The 20,106-nt window shown below is 44.1% G+C and overlaps 1 protein-coding gene across 1 annotated transcript in view; it reads left to right on the top strand.

Annotated features, from left to right (window-relative positions):
- Window positions 1-20,106, top strand: part of LOC129695780 (long-chain-fatty-acid--CoA ligase ACSBG2-like) — a 157,678-nt gene that overhangs the window by 90,546 nt on the left and 47,026 nt on the right. The window contains exons 9-11 of the mRNA XM_055633088.1: window positions 4,016-4,186; window positions 11,009-11,190; window positions 12,221-12,454. Of these exons, the coding sequence (XP_055489063.1) occupies window positions 4,016-4,186; window positions 11,009-11,190; window positions 12,221-12,454 (587 nt within the window). The remainder of the gene's footprint in view (window positions 1-4,015; window positions 4,187-11,008; window positions 11,191-12,220; window positions 12,455-20,106) is intronic.

Genomic DNA, 20,106 nt, shown 5'->3' on the forward strand with positions numbered 1-20,106 from the left:
TCTCCTCCGACCGGGGGCCACAGTTCACCTCCGAGCTGTGGTCAGCCATGGCTCGCTTGCTGGGGGTGCAGCTGCACCACACCACGGCTTACCACCCGCAAGCTAACGGTCTGGTGGAGAGGTTCCACCGGCAGCTGAAGGCGGCATTGAAGGCACGACTCTCCGGCCCGGACTGGATGGACGAGTTGCCGTGGGTCATGCTGGGCATCCGGACCGCTCCCAAAGAGGACTTGGCCTCATCATCGGCGGAGCTGGTGTACGGGTCGCCACTCACAGTGCCCGGGGAGTTCGTGCCGTCGGCGCCGGAGCAGCAGGAAACGCCCTCCTCCACCCTTCAACGCCTTGGCAGGCTCGCACCCGTCCCGACGTCCCGCCATGGGACATTTCGCCCACACGTGCCATTGGCCCTCACGGACTGCCCGTATGTTTTCCTGCGCCGTGATGCCCACCGGACGCCACTCCAGAGGCCGTACGAGGGCCCGTTCCGGGTGCTGGAACACGGGCAGTCGACTTTTGTCCTGGACATGGGGGGCCGGCCGGAGGCCGTGTCGATTGACCGTTTAAAGCCGGCGCACCTGGACATTGACCAGCCGGTGCTGGTTGCTCAACCTCGGCCCCGAGGGCACCCCCCCTCATGACTCCCTCCACCTGTCACTCCACCTGTCCTCCCGCCAGTCCCTCGACCTGTCCCTCCACCTACGCCCCCGCAAGCCCCGGGATCTGCTGACTTCCGCACGCGGGCCGGCCGGGTCGTGCGCCCGCCGGTGCGTTTTGTGCCTCTGGTTCTGGGGGGGGGTCCTGTGGCGGCTCCTAAGGGTCGTCCCATTATACTGCCGAACCCCTCGGCACAGGAGTGGTGCAGTCCGGAGGCGGTCCTTAGCCGGAGGGTTTGAAAGGCAGGGTTTGGGTGCCATCTTCCTCTGGTTTCGTCTTCCCTTCAACCGGGAGGAATACAATAAAGGTGCTTCTCAAACACTGGACTTCGTGCCTCCTTTTGAGACCCACGCACCACAACTTCACGATTTTCTATTCTCTACCATCTATTTTTCCTCTTTTTCCCCTTTCTATTGATTTCTTTTTCTTGTCTTGCTTATCTCCTTCTCAAAACATAAAACTAGAGGTTGTACATAGAATTGATTACGGTATGACATAGTTGGCACCTAAAATTAGGTTCCACTGTACTGTTTTGTACTGTATTAACTTCTAATAAAATAAACAAAACCAAAAATGAATTAAAGATATAAATGACACAGACACGGAGAATTCTTCAAGAAGACGAGAAGCCTTTAATTTACACAAATCTGGGCCTGGAACATTCAAAGATAGTACAGCTCGGCCACTCTCCAAAATGCTCACTGATCCATCCTTTCATGCAGCGTTTTATTGTAATTTCAGTTCTTATCTTTGGCTGCTTAGCACTCATGTTTTTACTAACTTTAACCTCGTACTGTCCTTGTCTTTTATCTCCAATCTCTGAGTTACCATAATGTTCTAGACTAAAGCAAAAATAAACTAAGCAATAACATGTTTTTGGGCCTTGACTTCTGAGCACACAAAAAAGCTGACATCTGCGAGCTTTACTGAATGTTTTTAAACATATTGGTAAGATTTAAGAAGTAACGTGTTTCTTCTATATACATTCTATATAACTTCTATAACAGCAGCCAAGTCTTAGGCTTAGCAAAATCAACTGTTTGGAATATCATTAAGAAGGAAGAGAGCACTGGTGAGCTTACTAATCGCAAAGGGACTGGCAGGCCAAGGAAGATCTCCACAGCTGACGACAGAATTCTCTCTATAATAAAGAAAAATCCCCAAACACCTATCAGATTGATCAGAAACACTCTTCAGGAGTCAGGTGTGGGTTTGTCAATGACCACTGTCCACAAAAGGCTTAATGAACAGAAATACAGAGGCTACACTGCAAGATGTAAACCACTGGTTAGCCGCAAAAATAGGATGGCCGGGTTACTGTTTGCCAAGAAGTACTGAAAAGAGCAACCACAGTTCTGGAAAAAGGTCTTGTGCACAGATGAGACGAGGGTTAACATATCAGAGTGATGGCAATAGCAAAGTATGGAGGAGAGAAGGAACTGCCCAAGAACTGCCCAAGATCCAAAGCATACCACCTCATCTGTGAAACATGGTGGTGGGGGTGTTATGGCCTGGGCATGTATGGCTGCTGAAGGTGCTGGCTCATTTATCTTCATTGATGTTATAACTGCTGATGGTAGTAGCTTCATTAATTCTGAAGTGTATAGACACATCCTATCTGCTCAAGTTCAAACAAGTGCCTCAAAACTCATTGGCCGGTGGTTCATTCTACAGCAAGATAATGATCCCAAACATACTGCTAAAACAACAAATTTTGTGCATGCCTTTTATATACTGAAGAGAAAACTGAAGGCGACTAGCCTCCAAAACAAGCATAAGGTAAAGATGGCTGCAATACAGGCCTTGCAAATCATCACCAGAGAAGACACCCAGCAACTGGTGATGTGCATGAATTGCAGACTTCAAGCAGTCATTGCATGCAAAGGATATGCAACAAAATACTAAATATGTCTACTATCATTTACATGACATTGCTGTGTCCCAAACATTATGGTGCCCTGAAATATGGGGACTGTGTATAAACACTGCTGTAATTTCTACATGATGAAGCCAAAATGTGTAAACATGGCCTTTATTAAAATCTGACAATGTGCATTTTAACCACATGTGATTGTTCTATTACAAATCTCAAATTGTGGATGAACACTGGCAAATGAATAAATGATGGGTCTTTGTCCCTAACATTATGGAGGGCAATGTTGGTTACTAAAGAGGATTTTATCGGCTGTACTAAATATGTTGTTGATGTGTCAGTACTGCATGATTTGTCAATTTCTGGGGCTTCTAAGCTTGTTTTTTTTAGTATTGCACCGTATTTAGATTGACTAAATTTATTCATTTTAATGTGACATTGGATATTTCTTTCCAGGGTATAGGTTAGGGTATGTGGAATCAAAATGTAATGGATTATGGAGAGGGCTATTTTCTTTTAACAAACTGTTTTTCAATTACATGTTGCATCCTGTTTAAAAACACTGAACTGTGTTACTTATCGCCATTGAATTCAGCCACTCATAAGAAAGACTATGTAGCGAGTTCAAAAGGAGCCAAACAATTGATAAAGCACTCATGGATGTACGCAGCATTCTTTTTTATAGATTCTCTTGTTCACCATTATCCTTGTTCTTTTGCAATCACTCCTTCTGTTCTGCATCTTTTTTTGCAATTTAGTCAATGAACCACAATCCAGTTTACTGTAATTTTGACATGAACTTTATATAATTTATCAATGCATATGTTTAATGGACTGAATTAGACAACAAAGCCATTTATATAATAACAGAATGGAGTTGAAAAGGAGGAAAGACAGTATTGCTATTGTAGATCAATTTTAATTCCTCTTCTTGTCCTTTCTTCTTCTGATAGTGTTTTTTCCCCTCTATTTCCCCCATTCCTCTCACTGCTCTTTTTCCTTCTCCCTCGCTCTGCTTTCCATTTTATGCAAACCTTCCTCACAAGGCTCCAAATGGATCCATCAGTTGCCTGACCAAGCTACCAGCACAGTTTATGACTGAACTTGCAGCACTGATAGTTCCTTTAGGTGTAATTCTTAACGGCAGTTCTTTCCATTGTAAAGCGCTTACACATGCAGAACCTTACTGCAACATGCCATCTGTTTGAAGAAGGAACGGATACAAGTGCTTGGTGTCAGCAAGATGATCAAGCACCTTTTACTTTGTCAGGGAATAAGTAAACATTCTTCCGGCTTCATTCGGGAAGGTAAGTACAGTGGGTGTGATCAAGGAGTGGTGGATAGTGTATGAGACAAGTTCTAACTCTCAAGATTTGTAATAAGTACTGAAAAAAAGTAACACTTTTCAAATCAAAATCATTTGAGTGCTGGCCTGTTCCTAGTGTGCTGAAAAATGTGATTTGTTTTTTGACGTTTGTCATTTTCTAGATAACTTGGACTGCCCACACAGCAGGGGCGACTGTGGGGATTTCTGCAATGATTCCCGAAAAAGTTGTCAGTTTCCTTCCACTGAGTCACATTGCAGCACAGATGATGGATCTGTGGATTCCAATGACGTTTGGAAGCACTGTCTACTTTGCACAGCCGGACGCACTCAAGGTAGGTTTTTCAAACTGACCTGACCCTCTGAAAAGTTGATTTTTTCTAATTTATGTAGCTAGTTTAATTTACTTTAGTATACAGATACAGCGTAGAAACAGGTCCTTTGGCCCACCAAGTCCACACCGACCAGCGATCCCCACACATTAACACTATCTTACACACACTAGGAACAATTTACACGTACCAGCCAATTAACCTACAAACCTGTACATCTTTGGAGTGTGGGAGGAAACTGAAGATCACAGAGAAAAATCACACAGTCAAGGGGAAAACGTACAAACTCTATACAGACAGCATCCGTAAATGGGTTTGAATCCGGGTCTCGCGCACTGCAAGCGCTGAAAGGCTGCAACTACTGCCAAAGATAGTTTAAAGATGTCAGAGAACATAGGTTTCCCATGAAGGGTGGTGGGTGTATGGAATGGGGTGCTGGAAGATATAGCTGAGGAAGGCTGCAACTCTACCGCTGTGCCAACGTGCCACGCTTTAGTTTAAAGATGCCAGAGAACATAGGTTTTCCACGAAGGGTGGTGGGTATATGGAATGGGCTGCTGGAAGATATAGCTGAGGAAGGTACAATCGTAATGTTTAAGAAACATTTATACAGGTACATAGCTAGGACAAGTTTAGAGAGATATGGGACAAACAGAGGCAGGTGGGATTAGTGTAGATGGGACATGTCGTTCGGCATGAGCAAGTTGGGCCGAAGGACATGTTTCCACGCCGTATTACTCTATGTCTATGCATCTTGGAAACAGGCCTTTAGGTTCACCGTCCATCCTGACCATCAATCACCTATTCACACTGGTTCTATTTTATTACACTTTATACACACTCTGGGCAATTTTTTTTAAGAGACCTGCATGTCTTTGGGACGAGGAAGGAAAATGGACCACTCAGTGGAAATCCACACAGTCACATGGATAACATAAAAACTCCACACAAATAGCACCCGAGGTCAGAATCGAATCTGGGTCTCTGGCGCAGTGAAGCAGCGGTTCTACCAGCTCTGCCGCTGAATTTATATTAGGATTTATTTTGTTTAAGTAAGGACTGCAGATGCTGGAAAAATTGAAGGTAGACAAAAATGCTAGAGAAACTCGGCGGGTGAGGCGAAGGAATAGGCGATGTTTCCGTTCGAGACCCTTCTTCAGACTGATGTGGGGGGCGGGAAAAAGAAAGGAAGAGAGGGAGACAGTGGGCTGTGGGAGAGCTGGGAAGGGGAGGGGAGGGGAAGGAGGGAGAAAGCAAGGACTACCTGAAATTGGAGAAGTCAATGTTCATACCGCTGGGGTGTAAACTACCCAAGCGAAATATGAGGTGCTGCTCCTCCAATTTGCGGTGGGACCCACTCTGGCCATGGAGGAGGCCCAGTACAGGAAGCTCTGATTCGGAATGGGAGGGGGAGTTGAATTGCAGAGCCACCGGGAGATCAGGTTGGTTAATGAGAACTGTGCGGAGGTGTTGGGCGAAGCAATTGCCAAGCCTATGCTTGGTTTCAACGATGTAGAGCAGTTGACACCTGGAACAGCGGATGCAATAAATGAGGTTGGAGGAGGTGCAGGTGAACTTCTGCCGCACCTGGAAAGACTGCTTGGGCCTTTGGATGAAGTCAAGGGGGGAGGTAAAGCGACCAGTGTAGCATTTCCTGCGGGTTGCAAGGAAAAGTACCAGGGGAGGGGGTGTTTTGGGTGGGAAGGGAAGAATTGACCAGGGAGCTACAGAGGGAGCGATCTCTACGGAAATCCGAAAGGGGAGGAGATGGGAAGATATGGCCAGTGGTGGGATCCGGTTGGATGTGCTGAAAATGTCAGAGGATTATTTGTTGTATATGATGGCTGGTAGGGTGGAAGGTGAGGACAAGGGGGATGGCTTCGGACCTCTGTCTATGCTGCACCAGCACCCAGGATGAGGTGTTCCAAACCAGGGCATCGGAGATCCCGTAGCTCTGCTCTCACTCCCCATCCCCCCACTCGTTACAAGGACAGTCCCCCTTGTCCTCGGAGGTTTGTGAATCTTTCACACTCTCTGACTTCAGAGTAGATGCGTGTCACTCATGCTATGAGTTATACTGTGCCTCCGGCCATCGGTTTAATAGAAAGCCCTTTTCCCTTTTCTCTCCCAGTCTTGAGCTGTATGTTAAGATGAAGTTACCTACGCTGTATTGCTAATAAAAGTCTTTGGATCCTAATCACTGTGTGTGAGTTAAGACAATCCAACATGGTGTCAGAAAACTCGGACTCACTCCTTGCCTAATTCTATTGCATTTATTTTAGATTTTTTTGTCCAGTATATGTTTTACTATGGCTGCTGCTCTCAGAAAACCAGAAACTTTGGTGTTTGATGAAGACCTTGCCCAACGGTGGCGCATATTTGAAGAAGATTTCACCATTTATATAGACGCGGTCACAGTTTAAGAATAAGGAGTAAACCATTTAGAACGGAGACGAGGAACCACTTTTTCTCATAGAGAGTGGTGAGTCTGTGGAATTCTCTGCCTCAGAGGGCAGTGGAGGGGGGTTCTCTGGATGCTTTCAAGAGAGAGCTAGATAGGGCTCTTAAAAATAGCGGCGTCAGGGGATATGGGGAGAAGGCAGGAATGGGGTGCTGATTGGGGATGATCAGCCATGATCACATTGAATGGTGGTGCTGGCTCGAAGGGCCGAATGGCCTACTCCTGCACCTATTGTCTATTGGCTCACCTGACTGCTGCTCCAAATGTTCGTGCCTCTATTCTCCTCAAACTAGCAGGCATAGAAGCTGCTTGGCGTGACAGAAGATTTCATCATGAACCAGCTATATTTGATCTAGCTGGTGTCCAGATTGCTCACGCTGTGTCCATCCGGGACCCCGATTGCCTGCTACGCAAATTCCGACAGTTATGTGAGTTACGTACTAATCTAGTAATGGAGAGACATTTTTTTTGCGAGGTCAGAGACATGGTGAACCAGTTACAACATACGTTAGTGTTTTGAAACACATTAACAGTAGATGTGCCATTGGTGATTTTTTGGTGACAGCCTAGTTCTGAACCGCCTGGTCTATGGTATTCGCAATGATAAATTATGTGATAAGATGCAACGCGATACTAAACTCATTCTGGAGACTGCTGAAAACCATTGTCGCATTGCTGAAATGGCAGATGCGCATGCTAAAATCATGGGACATAGCCCCCACTCTGCCCATGATATTAATTTTGCCTGCACACTTTATCAAGCTTCTCGCCAATCTCCTCAAGTGCCCAACAGGTCTGTCGCTAAACTCATAAACAATTGTGTTAATTGTGGGGGTTCGCATGTTACTGTTCGTGACTGCCGCCCAGTTTATGGAAAGTTTTGTCACTTCTGTAAAAAAAAAGAAAACATTTTTTCCGATACTGCCACTCATGTAGCAACAGAGTTCAAATAAGACAATCTGTTAATTCATTCGACCATGGGAACATGGACTCTGAGCGCTCCCAAACAGCTTCCACAGATTTGCTGTCAGCTAACGAGGATCTTGATATGGATGTACATTCCCTGTTTGACTTGCCTCATAAACATCAAGATCACTTTGCTCGTTAATGGCAAAAATAAATTGCTGAAAATCGACAAGGTGCTCAGTATAATGTGATGTCTTTATCTGAATTGAAGCAAACACAAAAAACAGAGATTATAAATCCTACGGCTTCCATTTGCAGGAGGTCCAGTGCATCCTCTCGGTCAAGTCTAGTTGCGATGTTGTCTTGACCCAAGTCCACAGCCTGAGTTTCTATCTTGTTTGTGAAAATGTGCTATCCCTGCTGGGTGTTAAGGCTTGTCATGACCTCAGACTGGTCACTTTTTAGTGCTTCTGTTTGTCATCTGCTTCAACTTGTGACTTTACTCAACAAAATCTGACACAATACAAAAATGTGTTTGACGACAAGCTGAGCAGGTTGGCCTGTCAAGTACACAATTACAATTAACCGAGGTACTTCCAGTTGTCCGTCCAGCACACAGGATTTCCCTTACGATGCGGGACCATGTTCAAAGTGAACTCAACAGAATGGTGTATCTGGGTGTAATTGTCCCCGTCGCTGACCCCTCGGGTTGGGTCTTGACCATGGTCGTGGCAACAAAGAAAAACAAGGATAAAATACGGATTTACATCATTCTCAAGGTTAATGTTAATCCCATTAAACACAGCCATTAAACAACCACACTATCCCATGCGCACTGTTGACGAGATTGCAGAGCAGATAGCTGAAGTAACTGTATTCACAGTACTAGATGCCAAGAGTTCATTCTGGCAGATTCCGCTGGAACGCAACTCCTCCAAGTTAACTACCTTCAGCACACCGTTCGGGCGATACAGATTCCTTCGCATGCCTTTTGGCATAAGCTCTGCTAGTGAAGTATTTCAACCGGCTATGGAACAATTGTTTGCAGGTTACCCATGCTCCATTGTAGTAGATGATATCCTCGTTGCTGGATGAACCATTTAAGAACATGATGCTAATCTAACAAAGGTCCTGGACCGCGCCAATGCCGTCAACCTCAAGTTAAACCCTTAAAATTGCAAATTCAGAGTAAGTGAGGTGATCTCCGTAGGCCATGTGTTCACTAAAGAAAGCCTAAAAACGGATCCGGCACAAACCATTGCCATCAACGAGTTGCCAGCACCCACATACGTGCTTATTCTGCAGAGATTCCTTGGCATGGTAAACTACCCGAGTAAATTTATTCCAACCTTCTGTTCATGCAGGGCACCCGGGCGCAGAAGCAACTGTCCTACGAGCAAAAAACAAGTTTTACTGGCCTGCTCTGGCTGAATACATTCTCGAGAATGTGGCATCCTGTGCAGTGTGTAACAGCTTGGCACCTCATCAACAAAAGCAACCACTTCTCTAACACCCGGCTCCTACCCTCCCGTGGTCTACCGTGGCAACTGACATATTTGAGTGGCATGGCAAGCAGTACCTGGTTCTTGTTGACTCGTATTCCGGCTGGTTTGACATCGATCTTCTTAGTGGTCCCACTTCTCACGGGGTAGTTCTAAAACTCAATCACCATTTTGCAGACCACGGAGCCCCTTGTCAACTGCTATCTGATAACGGCAGTCAATTTACCAGCCAGCACTTCAAAGAATTTGTGGCATGCTGGGGTTTTAGCCACATCACCAGAATATCCTCAGTCAAATGGACTGGCTGAACGGGCTGTCAAGAGTGCCAAAGAATTAATGGAACGATCTCACATAGCTAATTCCGATGTGTACCTGGACCTACTCAACCTACGCAACATCTCCCGCGACCCCATCTTGGGTTCACCTGCTCAATGTTTATTGTCAAGGCAGACTTGAGCCACAGTGCCTGTAGCAGATCAGGTATTGAACCCGCAGGTAGTCCCACTGCCTGAAGTCCAGTCCAGGCTGCAACAAAAGCCTGACATTCAAAACAGTGGTATGACAAAACAAGTAGACCTCTGCCACCATTAACCGAGGTGTAGGTGGTTCGTTTGCAAATTGACAAAGGTCATGACCGTATCAGTGTGATTTCTGGAACTGCCTCTTAGCCACGCTCATATTTGGTCAGTGCTGATGGCGGCACCTACGGACGAAATAGGCAACATATCCTGCCTGTGAATGAGCCGGCTCCACCTCCGTATTATCCTGACCGTACAAGTGTACTTCCGTCCACGTCCAGCAGTATCAACAACCTGCTTCTGAAACAGTTACTTTGCCAATGGCGACGCCTCCTCGGCCTGCACCAGTCTCCTGTTTCATCACTGTTTCAATCTCCGCCACCAATTATACCAACAATTCTGTCCCCGGTGGCGAAGAACGAAAATGGGTTATATCGCACACGTGCTGGTTGTGTTTGCAAGCCCACAGTAAAGTACCCGGGTTACGTTTGACATTCCTCCAACTTATTATAATTTACTATGCATGTCAATAGTTTTGTATTTACATTTAATTCTTTAAGAGGATGCAGATGAGTGTCACTCATGCTATGTCATACTGTTGCTCCGCCCACTGGTTTAATAGAAAGCCCCTTTCCCTTTATTCTCCCAGTCTTGAGCTGTATATTAAGATGAAGTTATCTATGCGGTATTGCTAATAAAAGTCTTTGGATCCTAAACACTGTGTGTGAGTTATGACAATCCAACAATAAGGCTGCTCAAGGACAAGGTTATTTTTCCATCGATATGGCAAGACAGAGCCCATAGGGTCGGTGTGGACTCGGTGGGCCGAAAGGCCTGTTTCCATGCTGTATCTCTAAACTGAACTAAGGTAAAATTAAGGATTAGCCTTAATCTTATTATGCAGCAGGCTCCATCTACTCCTGTTGCATCTTTCCTGTGTTCTTATAAAGCACTATGAGCAATCAATGTCTCCTGGTAGGCTGGCAATCGAGAAAACAAAGCATGGTTAAGCCCCTGTCTCACTGTACGAGGCAATTCACGAGTTCTCGCGAGTTTTCCCCTGATTCGAGCTTGGAGAATGTCTGTAGCGGGTCCGTAGGAGTTTGTGGGTGTCTTGTGGCGGCTCATACGAGTAAAAAGTAACAGTTTTTGTCATCACAAGTATTTTTTTACCCGTGGACATTTTTTTAGGGGATGAAAAAAGTTATGAGTTTACCGGATGTCCCGAGTACCTACCATTAGCATTACGAGCCGCTACGAGACATCTCCTCTCTGGACTTCTAATCTTCTAGTTTTTATTGTGGGTTCCTCCCTATTGCATTTTTTTTAGTAACCTGTGGCGAATGTAATGGTGTACTGGAACAACTGGTGAGGTTTCCAGTATTTTGCTAACTCTTTTAATATGAGGCTGAAAATTATTGATGTTCTATTTTTATAGACTACTTTAGTGGAAACTTTGAAAGATGTGCGTCCTACTGCCTTTATGGGAGTGCCACGTGTTTGGGAGAAAATTGAGGAAACGATGAAACAAATGGCTGCCAATTCATCACCTATAAAAAGAAAGCTAGCTGCCTGGGCAAAGGAGAAAGGTCTACGAGCAAGTTATAATATAATGAACGGGTATGTTAACCCCCATCATGTCATTATTTAATATTATCACAACAGTAAATCAAGAGTGCTTTTGAGGACAGTGGCAGATGTTTGACCCCATTAATTATCCAATGTCAGCACTAATTATATTGGTTCTTCTTCTGGCAAACTGTGTCTCTGCCTAATGTTTATCCTCACTCTGTTAATGTTACGTACATCCTTGCATGTGCTGATCTGCAAACTTGGTAGTTTGTGCAAACAGTTGTTTTCAATGCAGAATCCTGGAGAGTAGCTCCGGTATGCTAGATGCTCTGTAGATTTTAAAATAGAGAAAGAAAGTTCACATTTCTCAGCATGGATTGGAGGCCTCCGTTTTGATGGAGGATCAGAATGGAATGTAAGAAGTGAACCCAGTGGCGCGAATGCCTCATCGTGCAAGAGACTCGGGTTCGACCTTTTGAGGAGTTTGCACGTTCTTCCTGTGACTGCGTGGATTTCCTCCAGGTGCTCCAGTTTCCTCCCGCATTCCCAAGACATGTGGATTGTAGGCTAATTTGGCCTCTGTAAATTGTTACCTAATGTGTATGGTGTGGATGCAAAAGAAGGATAACCGAACTAATGTGATCAATGCTTGGCCTGAACTTGGTGGGCTGAAAGGCCTGTTCCATGCTGTATCTTTAAACTAAACTGGGAATATTACTTTTGAAAACATTTTCAACAGAATAAATGGAAGTGGGCTCAAGCAAGAATGCCAAATTTAGGAAGAGTTGCTCCATCAATGGAAAATTGTTTTTAAATGCCTTCTTTATTTGTTCACTGCTTCTGCTTAGGTATTGCCGAGCCTGTTTGAATTGTTGCCCCAACCTTGACCAAGATAGTTTCCCCTCCATTGCAATAAATGTTATGAACTGAATTTAAAAGCCCATGCCTAAATCATGATTTTTTCCAATTTTCTATATGAATATGCACTGTGGAATGAAGAGTCAAGAGTGTTTTATTGTCATATGTCCCGGACGGGGCAATGAAGTTCTTACTTGCTTAATCTTTCTTAATGTTACAGAATAGATTCAACACCTTGGGGATACACCCTGGCAAATAAACTGGTGTTTCAGAAAGTACGTAATGCCCTGGGTCTGGACCACTGTACGAGGTGCTTTACGGGAGCTGCACCTATCTCCAAAGCAACACTGGATTTCTTCCTGAGTCTCCGTATCACAATTTGTGAACTGTATGGAATGAGTGAAAGTAGTGGTCCACACACTATGTCTTATCCAGAATCATTCCGAGTAACAAGGTCTGTGTTTAGTTATGCCTATGTAATTAAGCTTACCGGGGGGGGGGGGCAGTATTTAAGAATCATAGATTTGTACTACACAGAAATGGGCCCTTCAGCCCATCATTTACATGCCCCCCTTTTTTGCTCTGTCACACTTAGCCATTTGTCTGCATTAGAACCTTATCCTCCTATGCCTTGGTTAGTTAAGTGTCTGTCCAAATGTCTCTTAAACATGGTATCTGAATCTGCCACAATCTCTCGCAGCAAATTCCATATATCAACCACTATAATGGCAGTTTTTACAATGTTCTCAATGTTCAACTTCGATAGCCATTAATTATCAGGGACGATTTGGAGGTATAGCCTATGACACGCATAAGGCAGCAAAGATGAATCTTCCAGATGTCGTTTCTTGATTAATTGTTTTTTTATTGAAGTAATACACAACAAAGAAATGTCATAACTTTCCGTTTTTAATCGCTGTTCCATTCTTATCCTATAAATCACATGAAAGCTTCTTCTTATAAAGGTATGTCATCTCGTAACATGTGTGTGTCATGATCATGGTAGAAAACTTTTTTCTCATTCTCCGACACCAAACTGAAACTTCTAATCTGAGAGTCTGTGCCAGACTCCTCTAACAAAAGAACCCTCCCCTACTACATATCAAATCCCACCTACAAAAGTACAGGCAGATAAAAACAAACTAAAAATATCAGATATGATAATGATACTGATAACCATTGGCTCGTACATACTGGCCCTTAATTGTTCTGACTATATAATGAGGCAATTACCAATAAACATTAAAAAAGGAGCTATAAAAGCTTAACATATCTCAAAAAAACAAAAGTAATAAGCATTATATAGCAATGTTACAAAATTTTGAGATTTAAAAAATCAAGTCTGCAATTTATCCCATCAGATAAAGCATAACAATAAGTTTAATTTGACACCAAATTCACTTTCATATCTCAAGTATTAAAAAAGTTATGACCATTTTCATACTCGGAAATTAGCATCTTGTTCCCTATTGATTTTCAATGGGCATTACAAAAAAGCTGTGATCTTAGATAGTCAAAAGCACATTTCTTAAGGAAAGATTAACATTTTTAAATAGCCTAAGTGTCCAAAGATTATTCACAAATAATTCACAATATAACATGATTTTTATATCTAATTTACATTAATTTATAGGCCAAATGGAAGGAATTTAGTGTTCAATTGCTGTAAATAAATGACCATTTAAATCGGTTTTCTAGTGGGTTCATGTGGAACGCGCAGGTTTAGAATGTTGACAGCGCGCTGGATTAGTGCCCTCAAATGCCGAGAAAAATACTGGGGGATATAAAAAGCCCAAAATGAGCTACTCGCTATAGAAAATTATAATTATAGGGTTATATACATGCCCCATTTAATGCAAAAATAAGGTACATACCTTTAATTGTTTGCTTTATAAAACCCTGGGGCTGCCAGAGCTTGCGGAATGAACGAGAGCTTTTAAATTTATTATATCTACTCTTCGAGGCCTATAAAACTAATAATAGCTTTTGGGACCGGGTCTTGCAGCGATTCTCCGTTAATGATTTACTAGGCTGAACATCTGCGATTGGAACAGCCTAGTAAAAATCGGGTTTTAAACCCGCCCCCTCCAAACAGCTCCAAAATCACACACAAGGGGAGGGGCAGATGCTCAGCCACGATTCAGGTACGTTTTGTAACATACCTACATTATACATTAGCATTCAGACTTCTTCAGCGATTCTTTCATCTTCACCTTCTAGAAGCGGACCTATCTTGGTTATTGTCTTACCAAGACATTGTTCTTAGTCTGAAGTCGTACTGTACACAACACATTTTTTTATTATCTTTCTTGCAGCAGAATTAGCTTTAATAATCCAATATTTCTTACGAAGTTGCAACAGTGTGTCGTTCCTTCCTCCATGTCCAATCCGTTCATGAATATGTCATAACAATAATGTTGAAATATGAAAGTCCGAGAGAATAATAGGATGCTTAGCCTCTTCAGGCATTGCTAGTCTATTCAGGTGACCACCTACTCTCAGAAGGCCTTCCTCCAATACCAGATCAGGTTATACAAATGACTGTTTCTTTTGACACCATGTACCCCAGCTTCTAACGTCAATATTTCTTCTTTGTATTTTTGTCTTGGACAGAAATAAATAATTGCGTTTTCTGCCTTGAGAAGATCATTAAGACGTAAACCCTGTCCACAATACGATGCCTTAAAAACTTGCATCTTCTTTCAACCTTTCCTTTTAGTTTTTCAGGAACTTCTTCAGAAATATGTTCAGCAATCTTTTTCCATTTTTGAGCAAATAGCAATAACTCTGTTTTAACTTTAAGAACCAAAGCTACCACAGTCACCAACTTATTCCATGATGAAAAATGTGTAATTAAGTCATTTGTTATGTTCAATGAACCTTTAGCAATAACATTCACTGTGACATCATGTTTAATTTCTGGATCATTAGCAGAGATTTCAACTCCCAGCTCATGCTTTGTCCATTCTCTGTCTGGCTTGCAGAGAAATTCTGGTCCATTGATCCATCTCTTGTTGCTTAAGAAGCGATCTGCTGTTAATCCTCTAGAAGCTTCATCCGCAGGATTTTCCTGTGTATTAACATATTTCCAATAGACAATAGACGGTTTGGCCCTTTGAGCCAGCACTGCCATTCAATGTGATCATGGCTGATCATTCCCAATCATTACCCTGTTCCTGCCTTCTCTCCATATCCCCTGACTCCGCTATTTTTAAGAGTCCTATGTAGCTCTCTCTTGAAACCATCCAGAGAACCTGCCTCCTCTGCCCTCTGAGGCAGAGAATTCCCCAGACGGTGATACATTAGCAGCTCTCATTACCTAAGAGATTCTGTTTGCTACAAATGTTAGAAAACGCTTGTTCTCATTGTTAAAGTATTTAAGCACTGTAGCACATCCGTCCCGAAGATAGATTTCTCCAGCTGAACCTGCAGTTTTGCAGCATTATGTCAACTTTAACAGCTAAGAATGCGGCAGTAAGTTCCATTCTGGGCAACTGGGAAACGCCATTCTGGGAATCGTCATTTGTTCAATGGTGCCACTCTGGTCTTTCCCATCAAGAATGCATCATGTATGTAATGAGCTGAGTCGAACACATATCATGATACATCACATGCTTATTAAATCTACTTACAGCATAGATCTGCAGGACATTACATTTCCTAGCAGCTACTCGTACTAACTAGCGTAGGCAAGCTCTTGATAATATAAAGCGCATAATAGGCGGAGTCACTACTAACAAGCACTATAATTGGCTAGTATGAAATAGCCAATCTACATCTTTCCTTGTAGAAACTAAAGAAGCATCGGTGGCTAAGCAATATAGGTGGAACATTAATAACACATTTGGCGAAGTGTAAAATTACGCAAAATCACGGTATCTAATTGGTGGCCTGCAAACCTGTCCGGTGCGTGTGTGGTACGAATTCACCTCACCTTTTTTCACCAGAGAAGACACCTGGGAGGGAATTGGGGAAACAACCGGGGACCCGACACGCCGGGAAGGTGATGAGAAAGGCGAGCTAGTCGCCAAACGCCGCAGTGGAAACGTTCGCTGATAGTGGGGCCGCGGGACCGACCGTGGGAGGGTATACGAAACACGAGACATCTGGATACGGAGTCGCAGGACGTGATTCCTTCACTGGAAGGATATGCTGATGGTTGCGTCTGTAGATGACTCCGTCCGCTTCAACCAGATAAGAGCGCGGTTCTTTGGCAGAGCCGTAGACATGACGCAGACAGGCATGGTGGTCTGGAGACGAACCACTTGTCCACGTGCGAGCGTTTAAGTGGCTTGCTGGATTTGTCAAAGAAACGTTTCTGTGTGTCACGTTTGAATTGTAGTTATTTCGGGACTGCAGGCGGGGACTACGTCTGATTTTACAAGGTAGGACCGCTCCGTAAGTTGTTTTGAGCTTCGGACAGCGCGTTCGGTGAGTCCGTTGGACAGCGGGAACTCAGGGCTGCTGGTAATATGTCGAAAGCCCCATTGTTTTGCAAAGTTTTTGAAAGCTTGGTTGGTGAAATGTCTACCATTGTCGGACAGAATATGTGCAGGGGAGTCGTGTACGGAGAGGTGACTCTGCAACTTCTCGATAACCGCTTCAGAAGTAATGGTTTGAAGTAAGTCAATTTTGAACCAGCCCGATTAAGAGTCAACAAGAACCAGACAGTGTTTCCCATGTCATTTGAATATGTCAGTGGCTAACGTGGACCACGGGAGAGGAGGGACCAGGTGCGGCAGTAAAGGCTGCTTTTGCTGAGGTGGTGTCAGGCTTTTGCAGACTGCGCAAACTTCGTTTTTTTCATGTATGTACTTGGTCATACCAGGCCAGTAAAACATGCTTAGTGCCCTTTGTAGGGTTGCCTCCAAGCCGGGGTGGCCCCTGTGGACGGTGTTGAAGTACTTGGCCCGGAGGACAGCTGGGACCACTGCCTTGTGACCCTTGACTATAATCCCATCCTGTAATACCAATTCGTCACGAACCAGGAAGCGTGAGCGGGATGTTGTGTTTTTTATATGGCCAGCCATGCCGGATGACTGCAGACAGCAATTATAAAGTCTCATCAGCAGCCGTGTATTCTACTAGGCTGCTTAGGCAATCAGTCGGAACATACGATACCTTCATTAGTGAGAATTGGTTCTGTTCAGAGAATTGTTGTTCGTTGGTTTTGCGTGTATCAGCTATGTGCATGTCGTTGCCTTGCTTATAGACCACGTTGAAATCAAATCGCTGCAGTTGCATCATCATTTGTTGTAGTCGTGCTGGGGCAGCATGGATGGGTTTGTTCAAAATAGTTACCAGTTTCTATAGTCACAGACTTACCAAAGATAAAGTCCTTGTATTTCGTGCAGGCGGAAACCACTGCGAGCAATTCTTTTTCGATCTGGGCGTAACGTTGTTCAGTGTTAGTTAGTGTGCGAGAGAAGTAAGAAACAGGCTTGCAGTCGCCAACGGTAGTGATCTGCAGACACGCAGCACCAAGTCCGTACTGGGAAGCATCGCAGTTGAGCGTTACTGGTAACTCCAAAGCAAAGTATGCGAGAGTAGGTGCGCTAGCCAGCTGCAATTTGAGTGTCAAAAGCTCTTTGGTGCAGTGGATACCAGGACCATGCCGCGTCCTTGTGTGTCAGTTCTCGCAGTGGGGCAGATATGTCGCTGAGGTTGGGAATACATTTTCCCAGATAGTTGACTATTCCAAGGCACCTTTGTAGGCTCACGTCGTCAGCAGGAACCGGCAGTTCGTTAATAACAGCAGCCTTTGATGGGTCTGGTCTGAGACTTGTGAAAACATGTCCGACGTAAGTAACTTCTGGAACTCGAAACTTCAAGGGATTGAGTTTGAGCTGAATGTCTTTGGCACGGTCAAGTACCTTCTTCAGGTTAGCCTCATGTTCAGCGAAATTGCGTCAGAAAACGAGAATGTCATCAACGATAGCGCATGGGTACTCAACAAACAATTATTCCATCGTGCGCAGGAAAACTTCGCTGGCGGAGTTGATTCCAAAGAGCATTCTCAGAAATTTGTATCGGCCAAAAGGGGGTGCCGAACGTAGTAAGATTGGACGAGTCAAGGTCCAGTGGAATCTGCCAAAACGAGTCCTTGGCATCCAGAACAGAGAATACTGATGCGTTGCCTATCTGAGCAGCAACTTCCTCTAATGTTCGCATTGGGTAATCTGGGCGTTTGATGGCAGTGTTAAGATCTCTGGGGTTTATGCAGATATGGATCTCCTCCTTGTTTTTCTTTGCTGCGACCACCATGGTGGAAACCCAGTCAGATATGTCAGTAACTTCAGCCATATCACCCATGGAGACCATCTGCTTGCGTTCATTGTGTACTCTGTTACGCACGGCATTCGGAACACGATGTGGTACTCTGACCACAGGAGTGACGTTGGGGTCGATAACAATGTGGTATTTGATAGGCAACTTGCCAAGCTTGTTGTTAAACAGATCTTTATATTGAGAGAGAGTACCTGTTGAGTGGGTCCATCAGCGAGAAAGAGTTGATGGACAGCGCAGCCAAAGTATACCAGGCCTAGATCGTGGCATGCATTGATACGGAGCTGAGTCTCTAAATCCCCCTTAACAATATAAAACTTTAAGGTACGGGTCTGCTCTTTAAATCAGCTTGTCCAAGAGGGTGTAGAACATCTCCCCGGTAAGTCCGAACCGTGGCAGAGGCCGTTTCAATACGTTCAGCATTATGAATGTTTTTAAACTCTGATAACGGGATGACGTTGCATTTCACGCCAGTATCAACCTTTGTGATCAAAGGCCTGTTATTCACAAACATTGTTACCTCAGGGTCAATTTGCTCATTAGATGGAGGAGAGAGTGGATGGCAGAACTGGTATCTGTACTTTCTGAGAATGGAGCAGGGGATGGCAAGTCAGGCTCTTGGAAGAAATGGTGGAGTAGCAAGATGGATTCAACAGTGTCTGAATGGGAGATGCCAGAGAGTAATGGTGGATGGTTGTTTGTCAGGTTGGAGGCCAGTGACTAGTGTGGTGCCACAGGGATCTGTGTTGGGTCCACTGTTGTTTGCCATGTACATCAATGATCTGGATGATGGTGTGGTAAATTGGATTAGTAAGTATGCAGATGATACTAAGATAGGTGGGGTTGTGGATAATGAAGTAGATTTTCAAAGTCTACAGAGAGATTTATGCCAGTTGGAAGAGTGGGCTGGAAGATGGCAGATGGAGTTTAATGCTGATAAGTGTGAGGTGCTACATCTTGGCAGGACAAATCAAAATAGGACGTACATGGTAAATGGTAGGGAATTGAAGAATGCAGGTGAACAGAGGGATCTGGGAATAACTGTGCACAGTTCCCTGAAAGTGGAATCTCATGTAGATAGGGTGGTAAAGAAAGCTTTTGGTGTGCTGGCCTTTATAAATCAGAGCATTGAGTACAGAAGTTGGGATGTAATGTTAAAATTGTACAAGGCATTGGTGAGGCCAATTTTGGAGTATGGTGTACAATTTTGGTCGCCTAATTATAGGAAGGATGTCAACAAAATAGAGTACAGAGGAGATTTACTAGAATGTTGCCTGGGTTTCAGCAACTAAGTTACAGAGAAAGGTTGAACAGGTTGGGGCTTTATTCTTTGGAGAGCAGAAGGTTGAGGGGGGACTTGATAGAGGTCTTTAAAATGATGAGAGGGATAGACAGAGTTGACGTGGATAAGCTTTTCCCACTGAGAGTAGGGAAGATTCAAACAAGGGGACATGACTTGAGAATTAAGGGACAAAAGTTTAGGGGTAACATGAGGGGAGACTTCTTTACTCAGAGAGTGGTGGCGTGTGGAATGAGCTTCCAGTGAAGGTGGTGGAGGCAAGTTCGTTTTTATCATTTAAAAATAAATTGGATAGTTATATGGACGGGAAAGGAATGGAGGGTTATGGTCTGACGCAGGTGTATGGGACTAGGGGAGAATACGTGTTCGGCACGGACTAGAAGGGTTGAGATGGCCTGTTTCCGTGCTGTAATTGTTATATGGTTATATTATATGGTTATTATCAGCAAGCTCAGGTTGTAGCATGTGCAGGCTCGTCCTTGAAGCTGCGTAAGTCACACGGGAACAGCAGCATCGAGCAA

The sequence above is a fragment of the Leucoraja erinacea genome, chromosome 1 (genome assembly GCF_028641065.1).
Source record: "Leucoraja erinacea ecotype New England chromosome 1, Leri_hhj_1, whole genome shotgun sequence".
NCBI lineage: Eukaryota > Metazoa > Chordata > Chondrichthyes > Rajiformes > Rajidae > Leucoraja > Leucoraja erinaceus.